Source organism: Natrix helvetica, assembly GCF_964273705.1.
Source record: "Natrix helvetica genome assembly, chromosome: 12".
NCBI lineage: Eukaryota > Metazoa > Chordata > Lepidosauria > Squamata > Natricidae > Natrix > Natrix helvetica.
Genome location: NC_138556.1, coordinates 16,657,992 through 16,677,965, shown reverse-complemented (window position 1 = coordinate 16,677,965; position 19,974 = coordinate 16,657,992). Strand labels below are relative to the sequence as shown.

The window sequence follows — 19,974 nt, the reverse complement described above, 5'->3', positions numbered from 1 at the left end:
CCACCCCACTCCAGGGGAAGGATACTGCAAAATCTCAATTCCCACCCCACTCCAGGGGAAGGATACTGCAAAATCTCAATTCCCACCCCACTCCAGGGGAAGGATACTGCAAAATCTCCATTCCCTCCCCACTCCAGGGGAAGGATACTGCAAAATCTCCATTCCCTCCCCACTCCAGGGGAAGGATACTGCAAAATCTCAATTCCCACCCCACTCCAGGGGAAGGATACTGCAAAATCTCCATTCCTACCCCACTCCAGGGGAAGGATACTGCAAAATCTCCATTCCCACCCCACTCCAGGGGAAGGATACTGCGAAATCCCCATTCCCACCCCACCCTGGGGCCAGCCAGAGGTGGTATTTGCCGGTTCTCCGAACTACTCAAAATTTCTGCTACCGGTTCTCCAGAACCTGTCTGAACCTGCTGAATTTCACCCCTGGTTCAGATCCATTTTTGGCCCTACGCGTGGCTCCCTAGACAAAGAACCAGGGCTGGTGGAGTTAGGCTGGAGCCTGGCCTTGTAAAAACTCCCCTCGGTGTCAGTTTGACTAATTTGTTAGTCTTATCGCTGGCAGGATTCAACGTGCCCATCAAGGGTGCAGGGCCATAAAACTAATGTAGTGAGGAGGCCGCCTGAGGGATGATAGATACGGCCCGCCGCTTGGAACAAGCATTAGCTTTATGAACCAGAGGTAATTGAAAGGAAATATTTGTCATTGGTCTCCGGCGGACAAGAAGTTCACGGCAAACTTTCTTGACTGGCTGTGGTGGGTGGGTGGGTTGCCCATCTTCATGCTGATTGATCAGCTGGGATTTCTTGCTTTTTCTCCTTGAAAACGTTTCGTTTCTCACCCAGGAAGCCTCTTCAATTCCTCGAGGGAAAGCAAAAGAAGAAAGTCCACTTGCTATTCAGAAAGCACCTTTGATCCTTCTTTACATGGCTCATTGTGAGGGCTGACAAAAGAAGTGACCCCATAGGTGCTTTTCAAAAGGCAGGTAGATGTTCGTAGCCTTTTCCTTGAAGACGTTTTGCTTCTCATCCAAGAAGCTTCTTCCGTTGCTTCAGAACTGTAGGGGATTCTTGGATGAGAAGCAACATATCTTCAAGGAAAAAAACTTAACAACGTCCAGTTGCTTTTGGGAAAAGCACCTTTGGGAACATGACTTCAACGATGTAGAATCTCCATGGACATATTAAAACTAGGTTTCCCACCCTTGCAAACCTCCAGGTGTGTAGGCTTGAATTCCCAGGGTTCCCAGCAATGGTTCTCCTCCTTAGGGATTTCTGGGATTCGAAGTCTAATATCGAAGGAAGGTCAGAATAGAGAATTCTGTATTAAGCTATAGTAGGTGACCTAGAAGGCTTCTGCTTGTCAGGAACAACTCCAGATAGTTGAGAAGCGATAGATTTCCAAATGAAGATGGGTTCAGAAACAACCTTGGGACAATGTCCTCCTTGTGCTCCTGTTCTGGATCTCCCAAAGCATTGAAGTGACATCTCAACAAGCTGGTCAAAATGGATCTGTCATCTCCTACAGGCTCTTCGGTATCATCCCACCAACTCTTCTCAGGTTCTTTGTCGTCATTTTTAATTTGGGTGACAAAAAGGAAAGCATGAGAATGGTTCTAGAAGGAAAGGTCGTGAAGCAAACATCAGGTAGACTTCTGGCGAAAGGAATCATTTGTGCCACATCTGGAAAAAGATCTTGTGTTCCCTCCACATGATACAAAGAGGATGAGATACAGAGCCAAATGAAAGTTATTATCTGAGGTTCCCGCTTAGTTCTCTTATAGGAGAGAATATACGTAGCTCGGGGTTGAACTGTGTGGAGTTTTTGGTCCTCTCTAAACTTGGTTGTTTACATGGAGATGTTTCATTACCTAACTAGGTAACACCATCAGTGTTAGTGGGAGAGGGGTTTGCTCCTTGTTTATATACAGTAGCTTGCTCTTCCAGTGTTGCTGAGGTGTGTGGTTTTCTTCTTGGCAGTTCCTTGATTAGGGTATTGTTTTCTGCTTGTTTGTTTGTCTGGTGTTAATCCCTGCTTATTATCTTAGGAATTAAGAAGGAAACAACACCAGGACACATCCTCTCCAGAAACCAACACCCAGATAAACAAGAATTAAGACCTTACCAACGGAAAAATAGCTGGCCAGGGCAAAACATTTTTGCCAACATTTTTTTTCCCTTTGGTATCATAGTTTGCTATGGGCGAGGTGTGAAAAAAAAATGGGACAGCATCCAGCCAAGTCATAAATATACCCATAATTCCCAGAGGGTGGTTGGTGGAAATGAGCTTATAATGAATACATGAATTTTCTGCATTCCAAATGTGTTATCACTTTAGTGTGATGAAGAGAAGGCACGAAGATAGGTGTCTTCAACTCTCAGAAACGTTGCCAGTGGAGAAGGATATTCCCTTCCATTCCAAAGTCAGGAGGAGCGATCGACGTGACAAATGGTAGAAGGCCAGCACCTGCGAGAGAAGAAGCTTCCTGACGTTATGGAAGATCAGACGCTGGGAATAAACGGAGGCCAATTTTGCAGAGGTACTTAGGAAGCAATTTGATCGCCATCTGTCAGGGAGGCTGTCGTGGAAGGCTACAAGTGGAATCTGCATGGAGCAGAGGATAGACCAGCCGGACACCAAGACACCTTCCAATTCCAACCGTATCATTGGATAACGCTACATCATATCCCGTTCCGCCACCCACTCCCCACCCTGACTATTCTGCACGCCACATTTCCCAGCCTCCCGACAGATCCAGGTTCAGCCGACCATTCCCTTTTCCAAACCAGACAGAACGAGTCCTTCTTGTTAAGCTTGGCAAAGCCCAGTCATTAAGAGAGGAATCGACTCTTTATTGAGTCGTTGACTCTTCCCAAGAGAGGGAAGCTCGTCTGCCAAATCGGAGCTTCCCTTGCCAAGATGCATCAGAAACGTGGCGGTGCCAAAGAATTAGCTTCGAAGTTTGCAACTTAACTTGTCGCTGGTATTCCTTCACCAGTTGGTTCATTAGCCTCGGGCAAAAGGGGAAGAGCTGGTTGTGTGAAATGCTAGGAAGCACGTTAGGAATCTGCAAAATCAACAAACGTTAAACAAGCCTAGAAAGCAACTTAAAAAAACATGTTCTGGTTACTAGAGATTTGTTACTTCCATGTACTCAGGTGGGTATTTGTGGTGGACTGTCTGATTTTTAGACATACCCTTAGACTGGACCAGGAAATCAACATCACAGCTAGGTTAAATCTACTTTAATAGAGATGGGTATAATAACATAAGGGGCGTGGTGGCTCAGGGGCTAAGATGCTGAGCTTGTCGATCAGAAAGGTCGGCAGTTCGGAGGTTCAAATCCCTAGCGCCACATAACGGAGTGAGCTCCCGTGACTTGTCCCAGCTTCTGCCAACCTAGCAGTTCGAAAGCACGTAAAAATGCAAGTAGAAAAATAAGAACCACCTTTGATGGGAAGGTAACAGCGTTCCGTGCACCTTCGGCGTTTAGTCATGCTGGCCACCATGACCACAGAGACGTCTCCGGACAGCACTGGCTCTTTGTCTTTGAAACAGAGATGAGCACCGCCCCCTAGAGTCAGGAACAACTAGCACATATGTGCAAGGGAAACCTTTACCTTATAATAACAGAATCTTGCAAGTTGTTATTATGCTGGACCTCATACACTCCAATGAATCAGGGAAGAATCTGCCTGACTTCTGAATGTTATGTGGGTCTTCTGGACTTAAACAATGTTTCAATCCCTTTTACCTAGGCAATAGTTCTCGCGTATCTTCGTGAAGTTATCTTCCTTACTCTCTACACAAAGTTTCTCAACTTTGGCCTTCAACTCCCAGCATTCTCTGGCAAGCATGGGAGCTGAGGTCTGCATAATTTTTGAAGTTGAAGTCCACATAATTTGTGGAGTTGAAGTTCATCCTGGGAGTTGAAGTCCTCACTCCGATTCTGGAAGTTGGAGTCCATCATATGCCGCCTGGGGAATTCTGGGAGCTGAAGTCCTCACATCTTCAAGCTACCAAGGTTGAGAAACACCGATCTGTAGAAAGTCAGGCGGTGGTGTCCATGTCCTGTAGTATCTAATCTTCTGAGGCTACTAAGCTAGTTCTTAACTAGTTCCTGAATCCAAGGTCCAAAGAACTGTTTCCAGCACTGAGTACAGCCAGAGACCCCGTGTTCCATCCATGCAGGGTTTATGTGTGTGAGTTTCTTTTGAGACGGTCAGATGTGGAGTGTAGGACATACGTAGACATATAGCTGTCTTAGTGTTTGTATGCAAACGCCGGATAGGCTGCCTCAGTATCCATTCATCTGTCACCCCAATCAAGCGAAGGAGCTTTAATTGACTTTAATAGCCATCGAATGCCATCAACAATGTCTCTTAATACACAAATCAATTAGCCAGTCTGATTGGCAGGAGGAGACTTGTCAGGTGGCGGGGAGAGGCAAGAGAGGAGCTGCAGGCAGCCGGTTGGTCCAGGGATGCTGGGAAAGGCTTCCTTCACCGCGGCAACAGAGGCGGCTTTGCAAACAACAGCGTGATACCCCTGGAGGCTTCTGTATTCAGTTCATGTTACTCTCCTAGCTCGATGTTCCAGGCTATAAATGTAGCATTTATCTTTTTAGCTCGCTCCAATCCTGCCTCCTTAGGAAGTGGCTTAGATAGAAGCAGTCATCCTTGCATGAAGTGTTGACATGAGGACCGTTTTCTGGTTCAACATTCTGGCCAGCTCTTTAGACCAGCCATTTTTCAGGAAACCTTTTCCATTATTTTGATTTTGTAACCCACCCATCCACCTGCCCTGGGACTCGGTTGTATTTTCACACGACCTCCAGACTGGCTCCAGTCATTTCGATAAGCCTCCGTATGCTTAAGCGTGGTTTGCATGCTTGGATTTCGGTCACACACACCCTAAGCTATGAAGCTCAGCTCATAAACCACCATGGCTGATTTCGTGTGGCAGGCTAAGCCGGAAACAAACAGATCTCATATTGTTGTGGTGTGGGGACCTCACCGCAGTCAACACACTGTGGCTGTTTTCTGTCCATACTAATTTTGTTTCTGAGTTTTCCTGTCTTGTGTTGGCTAAACTCCAAGCCTTTCCCCAACCTTTCGAGGATCTTCCTCTTGAATCTAGGACAGAGGTCTTCAAACTTGGCAACTTTAAGACTTGTGGACTTCAACTCCCAGAATTCCCCAGCCAGCATAGAATTCTGGGAGTTGAAGTCCACAAGTCTTAAAGTTGCCAAGTTTGGGGACCCCTGATCTAGGATGATAATGCTTAATCGATCCAAAGCCATGTTTCTCAGCCTTAGCTACTCTGAGATAAGGGTGATCTTTCAACTCCCAGAGTTCTCCAACCAGCATGCCAGCTAGGGAATTCTGGGAGTTGAAGTCCTGACATCTTAAGAGTTGCCAAGGTTGAGAAATGCTGGTTTAAAACGTCACATTGGGGGGGGGGGAAATTACGTTTGGCGATCGAGACAATACTCCTTGTGCGATGAGTAGCAAAACAGTTAGTTTCCATTGAGAAAATTAAGGTCAGTGGGCCATCCTTCTGAAATTATGTTGCATGCGTAAAGCTTGGTAGAAAAGCTAAAAACTGGAACAGATCTAGAATAATTGCTGGTGTAGGCTGAAATATGTGGAAGCCAATTCCTTGATGCAAGGCTTAGGGGGAAAGGATCCTGTCGGAGGGTTAACAAAGGTTCTTTTCATGATGGCAGTCTGGTTTATTTTATTGTTGATCTTCGCCAGGTGATCCAAAACATATCCTGTTTGTTTTGTGCTGACACTACCTGGCCACTATGGGTCCTAGCATGGAACTACTGAACAAAACTAATATTGTGTTTCTCCCCTCCCCCCATCATGGTGTGCTCAGTCCATTTCCCTTTTGTTCTGACTTAGGCTTCCCCCAAAAAGCACGAGGCAGAGTCCTGGTCCTGACAAAACCCCTTTTATTCAACGAATGTGAATTCCTCTCATTCACATTCAGCCAAGGCCTTGCAAACAGTCTTTCAAAGGAATATTTATGACTACAGACCTCATCTATCTTGGAAAGATGCTGTGTAAATATTTTCCAAATGAGGTGCTGTGAAAGGAAAGACTGGGCACAGAGTCTCTGAGATTCACGGACAGATCTTCACACTCCTGAAGTGAATCTAATGACCGAATGAACGAATGGTTTCCTGCAAAAGCCCACTCCCCTTTTGCTCCTCTTTTATATCCTATGGGAGGGCCATTCACCTTCCACTTGTAACTTTACTCCCAAGTCTACCCTGATTTCTTAGCTGTTCTTTTCTTCTGGCAGCTCTGCGCATGCACACACTGGGAGCAGGCTCCAGCTGTTCCTCGGCTCACTGCTGTCCGTAGGCACCTGATCACTGCCAGGCGGCCTCGTCCCTGTCTCTGCCTCCGACACAGAGCCCTCATCAGAGCCTTCCCCAGCCTCCAGGACTGGCCCATGTTCCTCCCCAACATCCCCCCTATCCGACTCTGCTGCCAGCTCCGCTGGCCACTGGCAAACCACAGCACCTTTCAACTAATGCGTTGCCAGGAAAATGAGCTGCATTTCCACCCATGGGCATATACATACATATAGATGCCTCTGTCCCAAACGGGCTTTTTTCGGGATGCAACTGGCCTTCCATTGCTCTTCCTTGAAGGCATTTTGCTTCCCGTGCAAGATGTTGATCTGAAGAAGCTTCCTGGATGAGAAGCGAAATGTCTTCGGAGAAAAACAGGGAAGTCTAATAGCCTTCTGAAAAAGCACCTTTGGGACAATCGAACCACGGAACGGCTCTACACAAACCTGGAAGCTCACCAATCCTTCTTGTGTTTCCTTTGGCAGATGAATCGTCCAATCCAAGTGAAACCAGCAGATAGTGAAGGCCGGGGAGGTAGGTGGCGCTGTTTTTTGCATTTATTTATTTACTTATTTATTTTGAAAGCCATTCTTTGCATGCTCAGCCAGTTTCTCCAATGGGTGGTGCAGGCGTCCCTTTATGATTTAGATCAGGGGTGTCAAATTCAATTTCATGGAGGGATGCTGTTTGACCGGAGGGGGGGGGCTTAGTGGGCGTGGCTGGGGTGGGCATGGCCAGCTCGACATCATTCGTGTCGGGGGCATTTTTGATGGCCTGAGCGGGGCTGGGGGGAGGTGATCCTCCTGCAGCCCTCTGCCAGCGAAAACGGAGTACCATTTTCACTGGCAGAGGCACCGCGGACTGGTACCTTGTTATTTCTAGGGCAGCCCTGCAGGCCAGAACTAAGTATCCCACGAGCCATATCCGATCTGTTGGCCTTGCATTTGACACCCCTGGTTTAGACCATCTTTGAGGATGATGTGATGGATGTGTTCTTGATGTGGTTTAGAGATCATTGGTGAGGGATGGTCCCTATGGAGGGGGAAGACTGTGATGGACCACAGATGTTTTCCCAAGAAGAAGGGAGCTATAATCCAAGGAGGGAGGGGGGAGCCAAGAGCCAAGACAGCCCAGAGTTAGATCAGAGAAGGAAGATTGCTAAGAGAGTCATTCCTTAGACTCTCCCAGGGTATATCTGTTAGGGTTTAGAGTAATCTAGGTTTATCCTGGCAAGATTCTGTCTCCCTGACGTGAGCAAATAAAGAACTAGACTTTGGTTAGATTGTTCTATGTCATTCTTGGGTTGGGACTGACATCATCCTTCTCAGACAAGAAACACAATTAGAGGAGCTAAATCTACTTTAGGCTACAAGACACACCAGCATCTTACATGTTTGAAGGTACAAACTTCCCGCCATCACATTTAACCATCTGACTAATTAGGACAAATCAGTGGTGAAATTCATTTTTTTTTACTACCGGTTCTGTGGGGTGTGGCTTGGTGGGCATGGCAGGTGAAGGGTACTGCAAAACCCCTATTCCCTCCCCACTCCAGGTGAAGGATATTGCCAAATCCCCATTCCCTGCCACGCCAGGGGGGAGGATACTGCCAAATCCCCATTCCCTCCCCACTTTGGGGCCAGCCAGAGGTGGTATTTGCCGGTTCTCCAAACTACTCAAAATTTCCGCTACCAGTTCTCCAGGATCTGTCAGAACCTGCTGGGACAAACCCTAAATTGCTTTCTCTGACCGTGAAAGAAACTATGGGCTCTTCCTTTCCTTGTTTGATCCTTCCTTAGGCAGTGTCTCTTCCCCTCTCCTCCCCAGATTTTCATTCCATTACAAATGTTGAATCAGACCGAGAGGAACCATGTTCTCTTAATATCATCCTGCCTGAGCCCCTCAAATCAAATTAAGGTCTCGGGTCTCCGTTCTGGGCCACTGAAGTCATCCTGTCTCTAAGTAGCTGCTCTTCCCTTAAAAGAAACAAAGCGAAACGAAATTGGAATTAATTAATCGGCAGGTCTTGGAATGATGCCCTTCGTTTCCCAGAAGGCAGATCCCATTAGAGCTTCAGGAAGCACCTACTCACGTTGAAGGTCGTTCTACTCTGGGTTTAAACCCACAGAGAAATGGTGGAGATCCCTTTTTGCTATTTGTGTGAAAGAAGGGCTCAGGGAATATTTTGGAGGAGTAATTTTGACACTGGCTCTAGTAGGAAAGTAGAGTCGATGACTTTAGTGGAGCCTTCAAGTCTTCGATTGTAGGATTCTGAGTAACATAGGACTGTTGCAAATCTTTGCAATTTGCAGAGTGTTGCAGTTTGAGTAAGAAGGGTCCAGTAAGAAGGAGACAGTTGAGCGAATAGAGAGGCAGAATCCTATGAAAGTCCAGGCCTGGCATCTGACAACTTCTTCTCTCTAGTTGTTGTTAGTTGTGAAGTCGTGTCCAACCCATCGCAACCCTACAGACAACGTTCCTCCAGGCCTTCCTGTCCTCTACCATCCTCTGGAGTCCATTTAAGCTCACGCCTGCTGCTTCCATGACTCCATCCAGCCACCTCCTTCTCTGTCGTCCCCTTCTTCTTTTGCCCTCCATCTTTCCCAGCATGAGGCTCTTCTCCGGTGGGTCCTTCCTTCTCATTAGGAGGCCAAAGTACTTGAGTTTCCTCTTCAGGATCTGGCCTTCTAAAGAGCAGTCAGGGTTGATCTCCTCTAGGACTGACCGGTTGGATGGCCTTGCAGTCCAAGGGACTCGCAGGAGTCTTCTCCAGCACCAGAGTTCAAAGGCCTCCATTCTTTGGCTCTCAACCTTTCTTATGGTCCAACCTTCACAGCCATCCATTGCAACTTCTCTCTTGGAAGACAGGGGTTTGTGGAGCTTGAGCTGCTCTTTCGTGCTTTTCTGTTCAGACCGGTGGCATTTTTTTTAAAAAAAAAGCAATCTCTCCACTGGCTACATTTAAATTGGCACTTTTGATACTTGGCCGTTGACCTTAGAGGCAAGAACACAGTTTGCGGTTTACACAGCAGTGAGCATTTCAGCAATTAAGCCAACCCATGTAGGAGAAGAAGGGGGGGGGAAACTCGTTTGGAGGCGGGAGGCTCAGTGGTGTGGCTGAAACCCATCAGGCTGAGCCCTGAACAATGCCTGCTGCCTCCCCTTGATGTGATGGTAATATAAAAAAAAAAAACCAAAATGCAACCAGAAAAGGACTCACCAATAGGTGTTCTTTGCAGCGCAGACAATTCGGTCTCTCAACTTTCCAGGCACCGAGGAACACAAAAGCTGGACTCTATTATAGAGTTGAGTCCACTCACCATGTAAACCGATACGCTGAATCTTAATTAAATTTAAACGAGATTTAGCTTCCCCCCCCCCTCTTACACCACCCTTTCTGGAAGCTTTAAAAGTTTCACCAAAGCTGCCCATTAGCCTTCGATCCAAAATGGTGAGGGATTTACCGTTTACTTAATAACATTTGGTGGCCGCAATTTTTTTGTAGAATAGAGTAGAGTAGAATAGAATAGAATAGAATAGAATAGAATAGAATAGAATAGAATAGAATAGAATAGAATTCTTAATTGGCAAAGTGTGATTGGACACACAAGGAATTTGTCTTTGGTGCATATGCTCTCAGGGTACCTAAAAAAAAAAAAAATAGAATACATTCATCAAGAATCATAAGTTACAACACTTAGTGATAGATTACTAATAAGCAATCAAATCATACTAGGAAACAAATAAAACAATATTAATCGTAAAGATACAAGCAACATGGTTATAGTCATACGTGGGAAGAGATAGGTATGAGGAAGGATGAGAAGAAGAATAGTAATACAGTCTTAGTAAATAATTTGATGGTGTTATGGGAATTAGTTGTTTAGCAGACTGATGGCATTTGGGAAAAATACCTAGAAATATGTACAAATCCACATTATATTCAATTAGACATTTGAATGAGAATGGAGCATTGACAGAAAAAAAAACCCAAGCATTCTGGGCACACCTGAACCAAATTCCATCTTGGTTTGGGGTAATTTGGCCATAATACTTTTGGACATAACACCTAAGCTTAACGCACAGTGGAGAGAACATCTTAAAAGGCTTCAGAATTGATGTTCGCGGCTTACCAGCGCCCTCTAGGGGAATGTGCTTGAATTTAAAAAATAAAATCCCAAATAACCGTAGTAGCGTTTACAACCAGATTGAAGTTTTGCCACAAGCTTCAGGTCTTCAGGAGAAGCCATAGGAAATCCTCAACATCACAAATCATGAGGAGGGTGAATTATTAATGCATCCCCTAAGCTATCGACTTAAATAAAGACACCAGTACCTTACCCCCTTGCCAAAAATAACATAAGATCATTTCCATTTTCAATTAGAACAAAGCAATCAGTGTTAGCAAAAGGAAATGCAAATTGGCCAGGTTTTGCTTGGATCTCTGGAAAGGCTACCATCGGTATTATTATGACAATGGGCTGAACCTACAACCAGCCAGATGTTTGGATTGGATTTGGCATTTTTAGCCACCTAGTGAGTCCTTCCTAAGGACCTAGGAGAGACAGATGTTTTTGATGATAGTATTAGTGGTATCTTCATATATGTAACGATGTGAAATCACATTTTCTTTAGTTGGTGCTGGCCTTCACACACAACATTACAAGTAGGATGTTGCAAAGTATTGCTGCAATACATGTGTGGCTATTTTAGAATAGAATAAGAATAGAATAGAATAGAATAGAATGGAATGGAATGGAATGGAATGGAATGGAATGGAATGGAATGGAATGGAATGGAACAGAATTTAGAATAGAATAGGATAGAATAGAGTAGAATTGAATTTAGAATAGAATGGAATGGAAGAGAACAGAATTTAGAATAGAATAGAATAGAATAGAATTTAGAATGGAATGGAACGGAACAGAACAGAACAGAATTTAGAATAGAATAGAATAACAGAGCTGGTAGGGACTTTGGAGGTCTTCTAGTCCAACCCCCTGCTTAGACAGGAAACCCTGCACCACTTCAGACAAATGTATCCAATCTCTTCTTAAAAACATCCAGTGTTGGAGCATTTACAACTTCTGGAGGCAAGTTGTTCCACTGATTAACTGTCAGGAAATTTCTCCTTAGTTCTAGGTTGCTTATCTCCTTGATGAGTTTCCACCCATTGCTTCTTGTCCTGCCTTCAAGTGCTTCGGAGAATAGCTTGACTCCCTCTTCTTTGGGGCAGCCCCTGAGATATTGGAAGACTTCCATCATGTCTCCCCTAGTCCTTCTTTTCATTAAACTAGACATACCGAGTTGCTTCATATGTTTTAGCCTCCAGTCTCCTAATCACCTTTGTTGCTCTTTCTGCACTCTTTCTAGAGTGCACACTGGCTAAGATTGCTATGAACCCTTTCACAAACGCATCCACATCCACCCACAACTCTCCTTGAAAATCATTAAAGAAGAGAAGGATTTGTCTGTAGAGGTTCTAGAGCCTTCATTGATGTTCCTCACCTCTACATCCACCCTTTGATCTTACTACACTTGCAGACCTGGTTATTCCAGAATACCCTTGGCGTTAGCTATCACCCCACAATTTTGATGCTTCTGAAATGTCTTCTTGATATTTCTCCAGGAAACACCCCCCCCCCCTGTTGCAGGATGGCTCATGTCTAAACATTGGCAACCATGGGCTGAAAGATGGAGCGGGTTGTCTCCCTAGGAAGGGTATTTTTTTTCCTCCTCCTTCTCCGAAGAACCTGGCTAAAACTGCTATCTTGTTCTAGCCATTGATTTTTAATCCATCACCAATTACATTCTGTAAGTGGGTAATTTATTTCCTAGTTCCCTCTGGGATACCTGGAGCTTTTGCTGGCACTAGCTGAGTTGTGTTTAATAACTACATCTCTTTTGGAAGAGATTGTTATTTACCCTGCTCAGGCATCAGAACATGGGAATAAAAAGAATAATCCTTCTATACATTCGACTGAAGGCAGTCCCCTGGGGAACAAGGTGCAGAGACCGAGGAGGAGGGGAAGGAGAAATTTCAGATGAGAAGTCAACCAAGATACATCTTGGATACAAGCTATTTAAGTAGCAAGAGTAGCTGGGAAATTAGGACCTTCCACTTGTGGATCAAAACTATAACTCCCAGGAGCTCCAACCAGCTCCGCTGCAGTTGATCAATGCCGGGAACTGTATTTAGCAAGACCTAGAGCAGGGGTCTCCAAACTTGAGAACTTTGAAGACTTGTGGACTTCAACTCCCAGAGTTCTGGAAGTCCACAAGTCTTCAAAGTTCTCAAGTTTGGAGACCCTTGATCTCGAGTGCCAAGAGGTTCCTCATCTCTGCCACTAAGAGATGATTTTCTGCCAAAAGAGGTGGAACCCAAGAGCTTCAACAAGAAATAGACCTTGGATGTGTCATTGGGAGGTCTTCTACTTTGGGATTCTGTAATTCCCCCTCCTCATTATCAGGCCAACAGGGAGACTTTTGGAAGAGTGGACAGACTGTGTTAACCCATCTCCAACTAGCTGCATTGCATTGCATTTTATTTGCTCCTCCGTTCAACAAATCTATGCAGCTATGTAGGGAGGGATCAAACGTGTCATCAGCCTTGAATCCTTTCGTGCCCACAAGAGATCTAGGTCCGGCCCTCTTTTAATTCCGTTCATTCTTATCTGCCGCCAATTTGTCTTGGATGTTAGTAGTTCAGATTCTTGTAGAACACTAGCATGGAATAAACCTGTGCTCATTTTGACCAGCCTTGGTTCCCAGATTGGGCAAACCCTGCTTCAAAGTCTTATCTGCTGCCAATTCGTTTTGACTGTCAGTAGCTCAGATTCTTGTAGAGAGCTTAAGCCTGTGATAAACCCTTGTATTCTTTTGAAGTGCCCAGACTCCTGATTTCCTGGCCCTGGCTGCCCATTTCATGTGAAGTAACTCTGGACGGTGAACAATAGTTGTCGCATTTGACGTGCATACTCGCGTCAGGCGTCAAGGCACAAGCCCACGCAGGCTGCAGTTACACAACGACACCATGACACGCGTATCATTCTTTTTGAAGGCCAGCGTGTTCTCCGTGAATCCCTGCGACCACATTTCACCGGGGATTAAATCAACCCTGCTTTCCGAGTTTCAGACACGCAGCCTCATGCAACTGGGTTGGGTTTGTACAACTCATTAAGCCGCGTAGGAACGAACCAAAGGGTAACCCCGGAGCCTCAAAATCTTTTGAGGAACCTCCCTGCCTTGGCGTTCTGTTTCCCACGGGTGTATTACTTGGAACCCTGACGCTAAAGTTAAGGCGAACTAAGCAAGTCAGAGCAGCCTCCCCCCTGCAAAAAAAGCAGGACATCTCTGGAGGGTGTGTGTTTAAAAAATTCCAGACAGCACCTGCAATTGTGCAATGGCCGTTCCCCCTTTGTACATGGATGCAGCATTAAAAGTCGGGGTTGGCCTCGGATTGCACGGTTGCAGACCCTCGTTGTCGTTTTTCTCGACCTGTAGATTTCCACAAGAAAGCGGGTCAAATAAATTGAAGCTACCTCCCCCACCCAGTCTCACACTCCAAGAAAACACAATTGTTGCTCCTGGGGCTTGTTCCGATTTCCAAAGAGAGTGGCTTTATATTTAAGGAGAGGATGGATGAAACCCGATCCCTTAACTAATTTTCTCAGCCTCTCCACGGACAAAGCCTTCCGCCGTTGCCGCACGGTTATTTATTTATTTCCCGGCCTGCAAAGAGAGGCCACCTTATCTCCTGTGTCAAATGCCATTAAAGCCGGAACGCTGGCGGGGAGCGCGAGAAGAAACAGATGCTGGCAATAATCATGAACGGGTCATTATTTACAGCGGCTCCATTGAGGTTTTTGGTTATTTATGACCCTTGAGAAAGCCAGGAATGGTAGCTTATTGGGGAAGTCAATCATAACCACGTAGGAGCTTGTTACGTTATTTAATAGTCTCTTCCTCTGGCGTGCGCACATATGGAGACGTGCTTCCCTGTAACCTTCAGATCTGCCAGTCTTCTTCTAGCTGTCCTATTTATTGCTCCACCGTGAGTCGATTCAGAATGTGACCTCCATGCTCTACCTGTTGCTGTCTTACGTAGAATGTAGAATCATAGGATTGTAAGGAACTTCAGAGGTCTTCCAGTCCAGGGCTCAGCAACCCATTGGCTCTGGAGCCGCATGTGGCTCTTTCAGCCCTCTGCTGCGGCTCACTGTTGCTGGTCAGCGCCACAATTGATAGAGCTTTCAGTTAGGACAGGTAGAGGAAAAAGGACGCCGTGCTAGGAGAGACTCTATGGTGGGTGAACCGGACTTCCAGAATTGAACGGGGGGCTTCCGTTTAGGACCTTTGTGGCTCTTTGACTGTTTAAGGTTGTCAACCCTTGTTCTAGTCCATCACACACACTCTGCTCAAGGCATACTATCTCAATCAAATGGTTGTCCAGTCTCTTCTTGAAAACCTCCAGTGATGGAGAACCCACAACTTCTGAAGGCAAGCTGTTTTCCACTGGTTAATTGTCAAGAAGTTCCTCCTTAGTTCTAGGTTGGATGTCTCTCGAATGACCTCCCACCTGTTGCTTTTCGTCATGGCTTCAGGTACTTTGGAGGCCAATCCACCCTTCTTCTTCCTGTGTTGGGCTCTGCCGCAACATGTCGCCATCTCATGCTTACAGTTGGGAGTCCAGATGTCCAGGATATTCTTCATATTCCTCTTTTGCCTCTTCCCCACCTTAAAGAGTGACTCAAGTACCCTTCCCGTCTCAAGCGGAGGCATTAGGTGAAGTTCTGCAAATGCAGCTACTGTGATTTGTAAAGCAAACATTATGTTGTAGTGGGTTGTGGGAATTCTGCCAGGGTTGGGGTATTCAGAAAACCACTGCCACATAAATCAGAGCTTAATTCTGGATAAGCCCAGATTCCAGGTTCTATGGCCACATGGCATTCTTCCTCCTCATTGGTTTTGGAGGGCAAGCCAGGCAGGCAAAAATAAGGGGAGATAGGTCATCCATCAGATAACCATGCCATGAAGGCTTTGTAGGTACTAAGTAGTATCTTGAATTGTGCCCAGAAACCAGCTGGGAATCGATGTAGCTTACATAAAGACAGATGGGCATAACAAGAAAATACCATTACTACTCACACCGCTGCATTTCGAGCCAGCTGTAATTTTGAGTGGTTTTTCAAGGGCAACTCCATGTAGACTACATTGCAACGGTCCCATCATGAGGTGACCATTGATAGAAGATAGAGTTGAATTGTGGAATTCTTGGAGCAAGCAAGCAACAGAGCCCAGAAAGCCCCAAGGACTTCTTGGTGACCAATTATCTCTAGACCACATCCATGTGGCCTACTTGACCACTAAAGCAGAATGAAGTGTGCCGTTGCCATGTCAGACTCTGCCAGCTGATGGAAGACTGTAGGACAGCAATGTCCTCTGTGGGTTAGTTAAGTAAACAAATGCAGAACTGGGGGTGCAATTTGTTACGGTGAAACATTGAGCTCTTGACATGATGAGAACAATTCTAGTGTCTTCCTAACGTTGACTGGCTTTGCTCCAGGGGTGAAATCCAGCAGGTTTTGACAGGTTCTGGAAAACCATTAGCAGAAATTTTTAGTAGTTTCGAGAACCGGTAGCAGAAATTTTGAGTAGCTTAGAGAACTAGTAGCAGACATTTTGAGTAGTTCGGAGAACCGGTAGCGGAAATTTTGAGTAGTTTGGAGAATTAGTGGCAGAAATTTTGAGTAGTTCAGAGAACTGGTAGCGGAAATTTTGAGTAGTTCAGAGAACTGGTAGCAGAAATTTTGAGTAGTTTGGAGAACCTGTAGCAAAAATTTTGAGTAGTTCAGAGAACAGACAAATGCCACTTCTGGCTGGCCCCAGAGTGGGGCGGGAATGGAGATTTTGCAATATCCATCCCCTGCCACCCCCACCAAGCCACACCATGCCCACCAAGCCACGTCCACAGAACCGGTAGTAAAAAAAAATTGAATTTCACCACTGCTTTGCTCCTTTTGAAGATCCAGAGGCCGTTTCAGCTGAGCAGGTCCTCTGGCTGGACAAGTCAGATCCTCACTTCTAGGGCGGACCTGGTCGTCAACGCCATCCTCCCCCCAGCTTTCTTCCAGGTGGCTCTGATCCTTGCATTTTTCTATTACTCCGACTAATGAGAGGTGGCTTGCTTTTAGAAGACAGGAAGCTCTTTGTAGGCATGTTGGGGAAGCAACAAAGCGAGGACGACGTCCGGCGACTCTTCGAACCCTTCGGACAGATCGAAGAATGCACCATCCTCCGAGGTCCCGATGGAGCCAGTAAAGGTGAGAGAGGAAGATGCAATGGGAGGGTGGGTCAAAAATGGAAAGAAGGTAAGAGAGTTGATATGTATGTCAACTAGGAGTCTACATGGCAGGCGCTACGCAAGGGGGACCAGTCTGGAAGGTTGTTGGATATTGATGGGATGTCTAAAGAAGTATCCAACCTGGGTCAATCTGATCTACGTAATCTGTTGATGGACTTAATTGCTTTTCTGGGTTTGCATGACACCTTGGACCACTGAATGGCCAAGGGTGATTTCTTGACCTTTTGTTCCAACTGAACTGAAACCTGAACGGAGTGGAATTGAATCAAACTGAGTTTTTCTCTCTCCTTCCAGGATGTGCCTTTGTCAAATACGGAAGCCACGCAGAAGCTCAAGCCGCCATTAGCACTCTCCACGGGAGTCAGACCATGCCGGTAAGTGTGGGCCAAAACCCACATCCAGAGAGAGGAACAGCATAGCGTACGACTTCAGACACTCAAAAGGGAAAAGTGCAAAGGCACCATTATCCACTGGGCAATACCGATAGTTCTCGATGGGACCAGAATTTCCATAGTTCAACAAGGCAGTCAGTAAGTGGTGTGGTGGCCTGGCGGTGGGGCTCTCGCCTCACAATCAGGAGGCTGTGAGTTCGATCCCAGGTAGAGGCAGATATATTTCTCTCTCTGGGCATAATGAGAATATATCTGCTGAACAAAACTCCGCATTGGCAACAGGGAGGTCATCCGGCCAGTAAACATTCTCCTAGCTCCAATCAGTTGCCCAGACTCCATCCTGCAAGGGATTATGGGGCCATTAAAAGAAGATGATGAACGAGGCAGTTGGTAAAGGTGTCCTGTCCAATTTTATGACCTTTCCGAGAATCGAAATGGGATTTCGACTTGCAATAAGACCCAGATACCTGGCAAAACTTTCATGTGCCCAACAAATCACTGCGGTGGTTAGGCGAATCACAGCAGTCATTAAGGGAATCACGCGGTCGTCAAGTGAATACAGCTTCCCATGTTGACTGTGTGCTTGCCGGAAGCTGGCTGCCAAAGCCGTAAATCAGAGGTGGGTTCCTACCGGTACGGACCAGTATGGCCGAATAGGTAGTAACTCAGCTGGACATGTGACTATACCGGTCCTATCCTGGGGGCCACCATCCTTATTTTCTGCTCTGCACATGCCCAGAACAATCTTCATTGAAAACATGTAATTTCCCCCCTTTTTTTAATGGTGTGCGCATGCGTAGACCTTTTGAAGTGCAAATGCACCAAACCGGTAGTAATGCCGGCAGGAAACCACCTCTGCCGTAAATGATTATCACACACACACACAGAGGATGCTGCAATTGTCATAAATAACATGCCCGTTGCATCTGAATTTTGATCCGATGACCGTGGGGATGCTGTGACTGTCCTAAGTGTGAAGACTCCTTGTAAGTCGCATTTTCCCAGTATCGTCGTAACTTTGAACGGTCGCAAAATAAATGTCAGTGGAGGACTATCTGTGCAGGAGGGACCGCAATCCAAAGCGCAGCCCATCCAAAGCCGTAGAATCCATTTGAGTTCATCAAATGAATTAAAATTATGCGGAATTGCAATTACGTTATCTTAATGTGATTACTTTCCACATATTTAATAATAGCCTCACATATTAAGTTAAGCATAGGATAGATTTGCCAGGCATCTGAGTCTCACTGCAGTCAAAATCCCATTCAAGTTCTCTAACAGTATATTTTGCATTTAACTTTCCTGTCCTAATCATTCTTTCTTTTCTAAAGCAAGAACGTTTAAATCCTTTTGTACCCTAGACTACTTTAAGCGGGGTCGGGGGAATAATGCATTTAAATCATCATCTTTTAACAACCCCATAATCCCTTGCGGGGTGGAGTCTGGGCAACTGAATTGAGCTAGCAGAGTGTTTTCATGGCCAGATGCTCTCCCTGTCACCACGGCGGAGTTTTATTCGGCAGTTACAGTCTCATTTTGCCCAGAGAGAAATGTCTGCCTCAGTGGTGAAATTCAATTTTATTTACTACTGGTTCTGTGGCCGTGGCTTGGTGGGCATGGTGGGTGTGGAAGGATACTGCAAAATATCCATTCCCTCCCCCCTCTGGGGCCAGCCAGAGGTGGTATTTGCCGGTCAGTGGTGTGTTCCTGATTCTGTCGCAACCGATATGCTGTGCATGGGGCCGGGCATCCTAGTCAGGCAAGCCACTGCCCTATGACACACCATACCGATACGGTGGCCGCTGCTCCCAGCTACTACCGGTATGGCCATACTGGGCCGTACCGCCCAGAACCCACCACTGTTGCCGGTTCTCCAAACTACTCAAAATTTCTGCTACCGGTTCTCTAGTCAGAACCGGCTGAATTTCACCCCTGATCTGCCTCTACCTAGGTTCAAACTCCCAGTCTCCTGATTGTGAGACGAGAGCTCCACCTCCAGGCCACCGCAACCCCTCCAGAATAATGCATGTAAATACATAAAGTAAAATAACATGGCTATCGATCGTATGGCAAACAAACCGTTTATGCTCAAAAGGTGCTTCTGAATGAATCCATGAAATCGATAACAAGGCAATGCACCCTTGTTTTGCTATGATAATTTTAGAGGGCGAGATTTGTGGAAATCCGGAGTCTAGCGGTCGTGTGTTACTTTGTGGTCCGTATACAATCTTGGAGGAGAATTTAAGGTTGAGTTTGCTGAAGATAAAGGTGTATTTCCCTCCATCCCCCCCTGCATCCAAGTTTACAAATGCCTTGACATCTATTTACAGGTTAAGAGCCTCTCAGATTAGAGGGAGGTCAGCAGCCAGGCGAGAGAGGAACTGGGTGTAGTAGTTCCTGGAAAGCTTCTTTTCCTGACTTATGGAGTTAGGAATTTCCAAACTGAATTGAAAGTCAGCAGGCTCCAAATAAACCGGCATTATTTGCTAAACTTGGGTTGACAGTTTAGGGAGAAGTGCTGGGTGAAAGATTTCCATCTGTTGAAGGAACCCAACGGCCAACTTGTCTTAAGATGAGGAGATACTTGACCTTTTGCCTTCCGTCCCTGCATCTCCTCCTGATTTCTGCCACCAGCACCCTGAGAATTAGTGTGGAGTTACACCAAGGCTCTCCATAACTGAGTGCAGACTATTCGTTTTGTCATTGGGGGGGGGGTCTCTATAAAGTGCCCGCCAAACCAATCTCTAGAGGTGCTAAAATTCCCATGTACAGCAGTACATGTCCCTTCATTTTTCACAAGCTTCCTTCCCTCTTTCTTTCTTTCTTTCTTTCTTTCTTTC

At 45.9% G+C, this 19,974-nt stretch overlaps 1 protein-coding gene across 2 annotated transcripts in view; it reads left to right on the top strand.

Moving 5' to 3' along the window:
* The window catches only part of CELF6 (CUGBP Elav-like family member 6), a gene marked incomplete at its 5' end in the record, with an annotated part of 131,052 nt that overhangs the window by 86,957 nt on the left and 24,121 nt on the right, over positions 1 to 19,974 (top strand). For both annotated transcript variants that reach the window (XM_081964651.1, XM_081964652.1), the window contains 3 exons: positions 6,865 to 6,913; positions 16,573 to 16,701; positions 17,037 to 17,116. In XM_081964651.1, the coding sequence (XP_081820777.1) occupies positions 6,865 to 6,913; positions 16,573 to 16,701; positions 17,037 to 17,116 (258 nt within the window). The remainder of the gene's footprint in view (positions 1 to 6,864; positions 6,914 to 16,572; positions 16,702 to 17,036; positions 17,117 to 19,974) is intronic.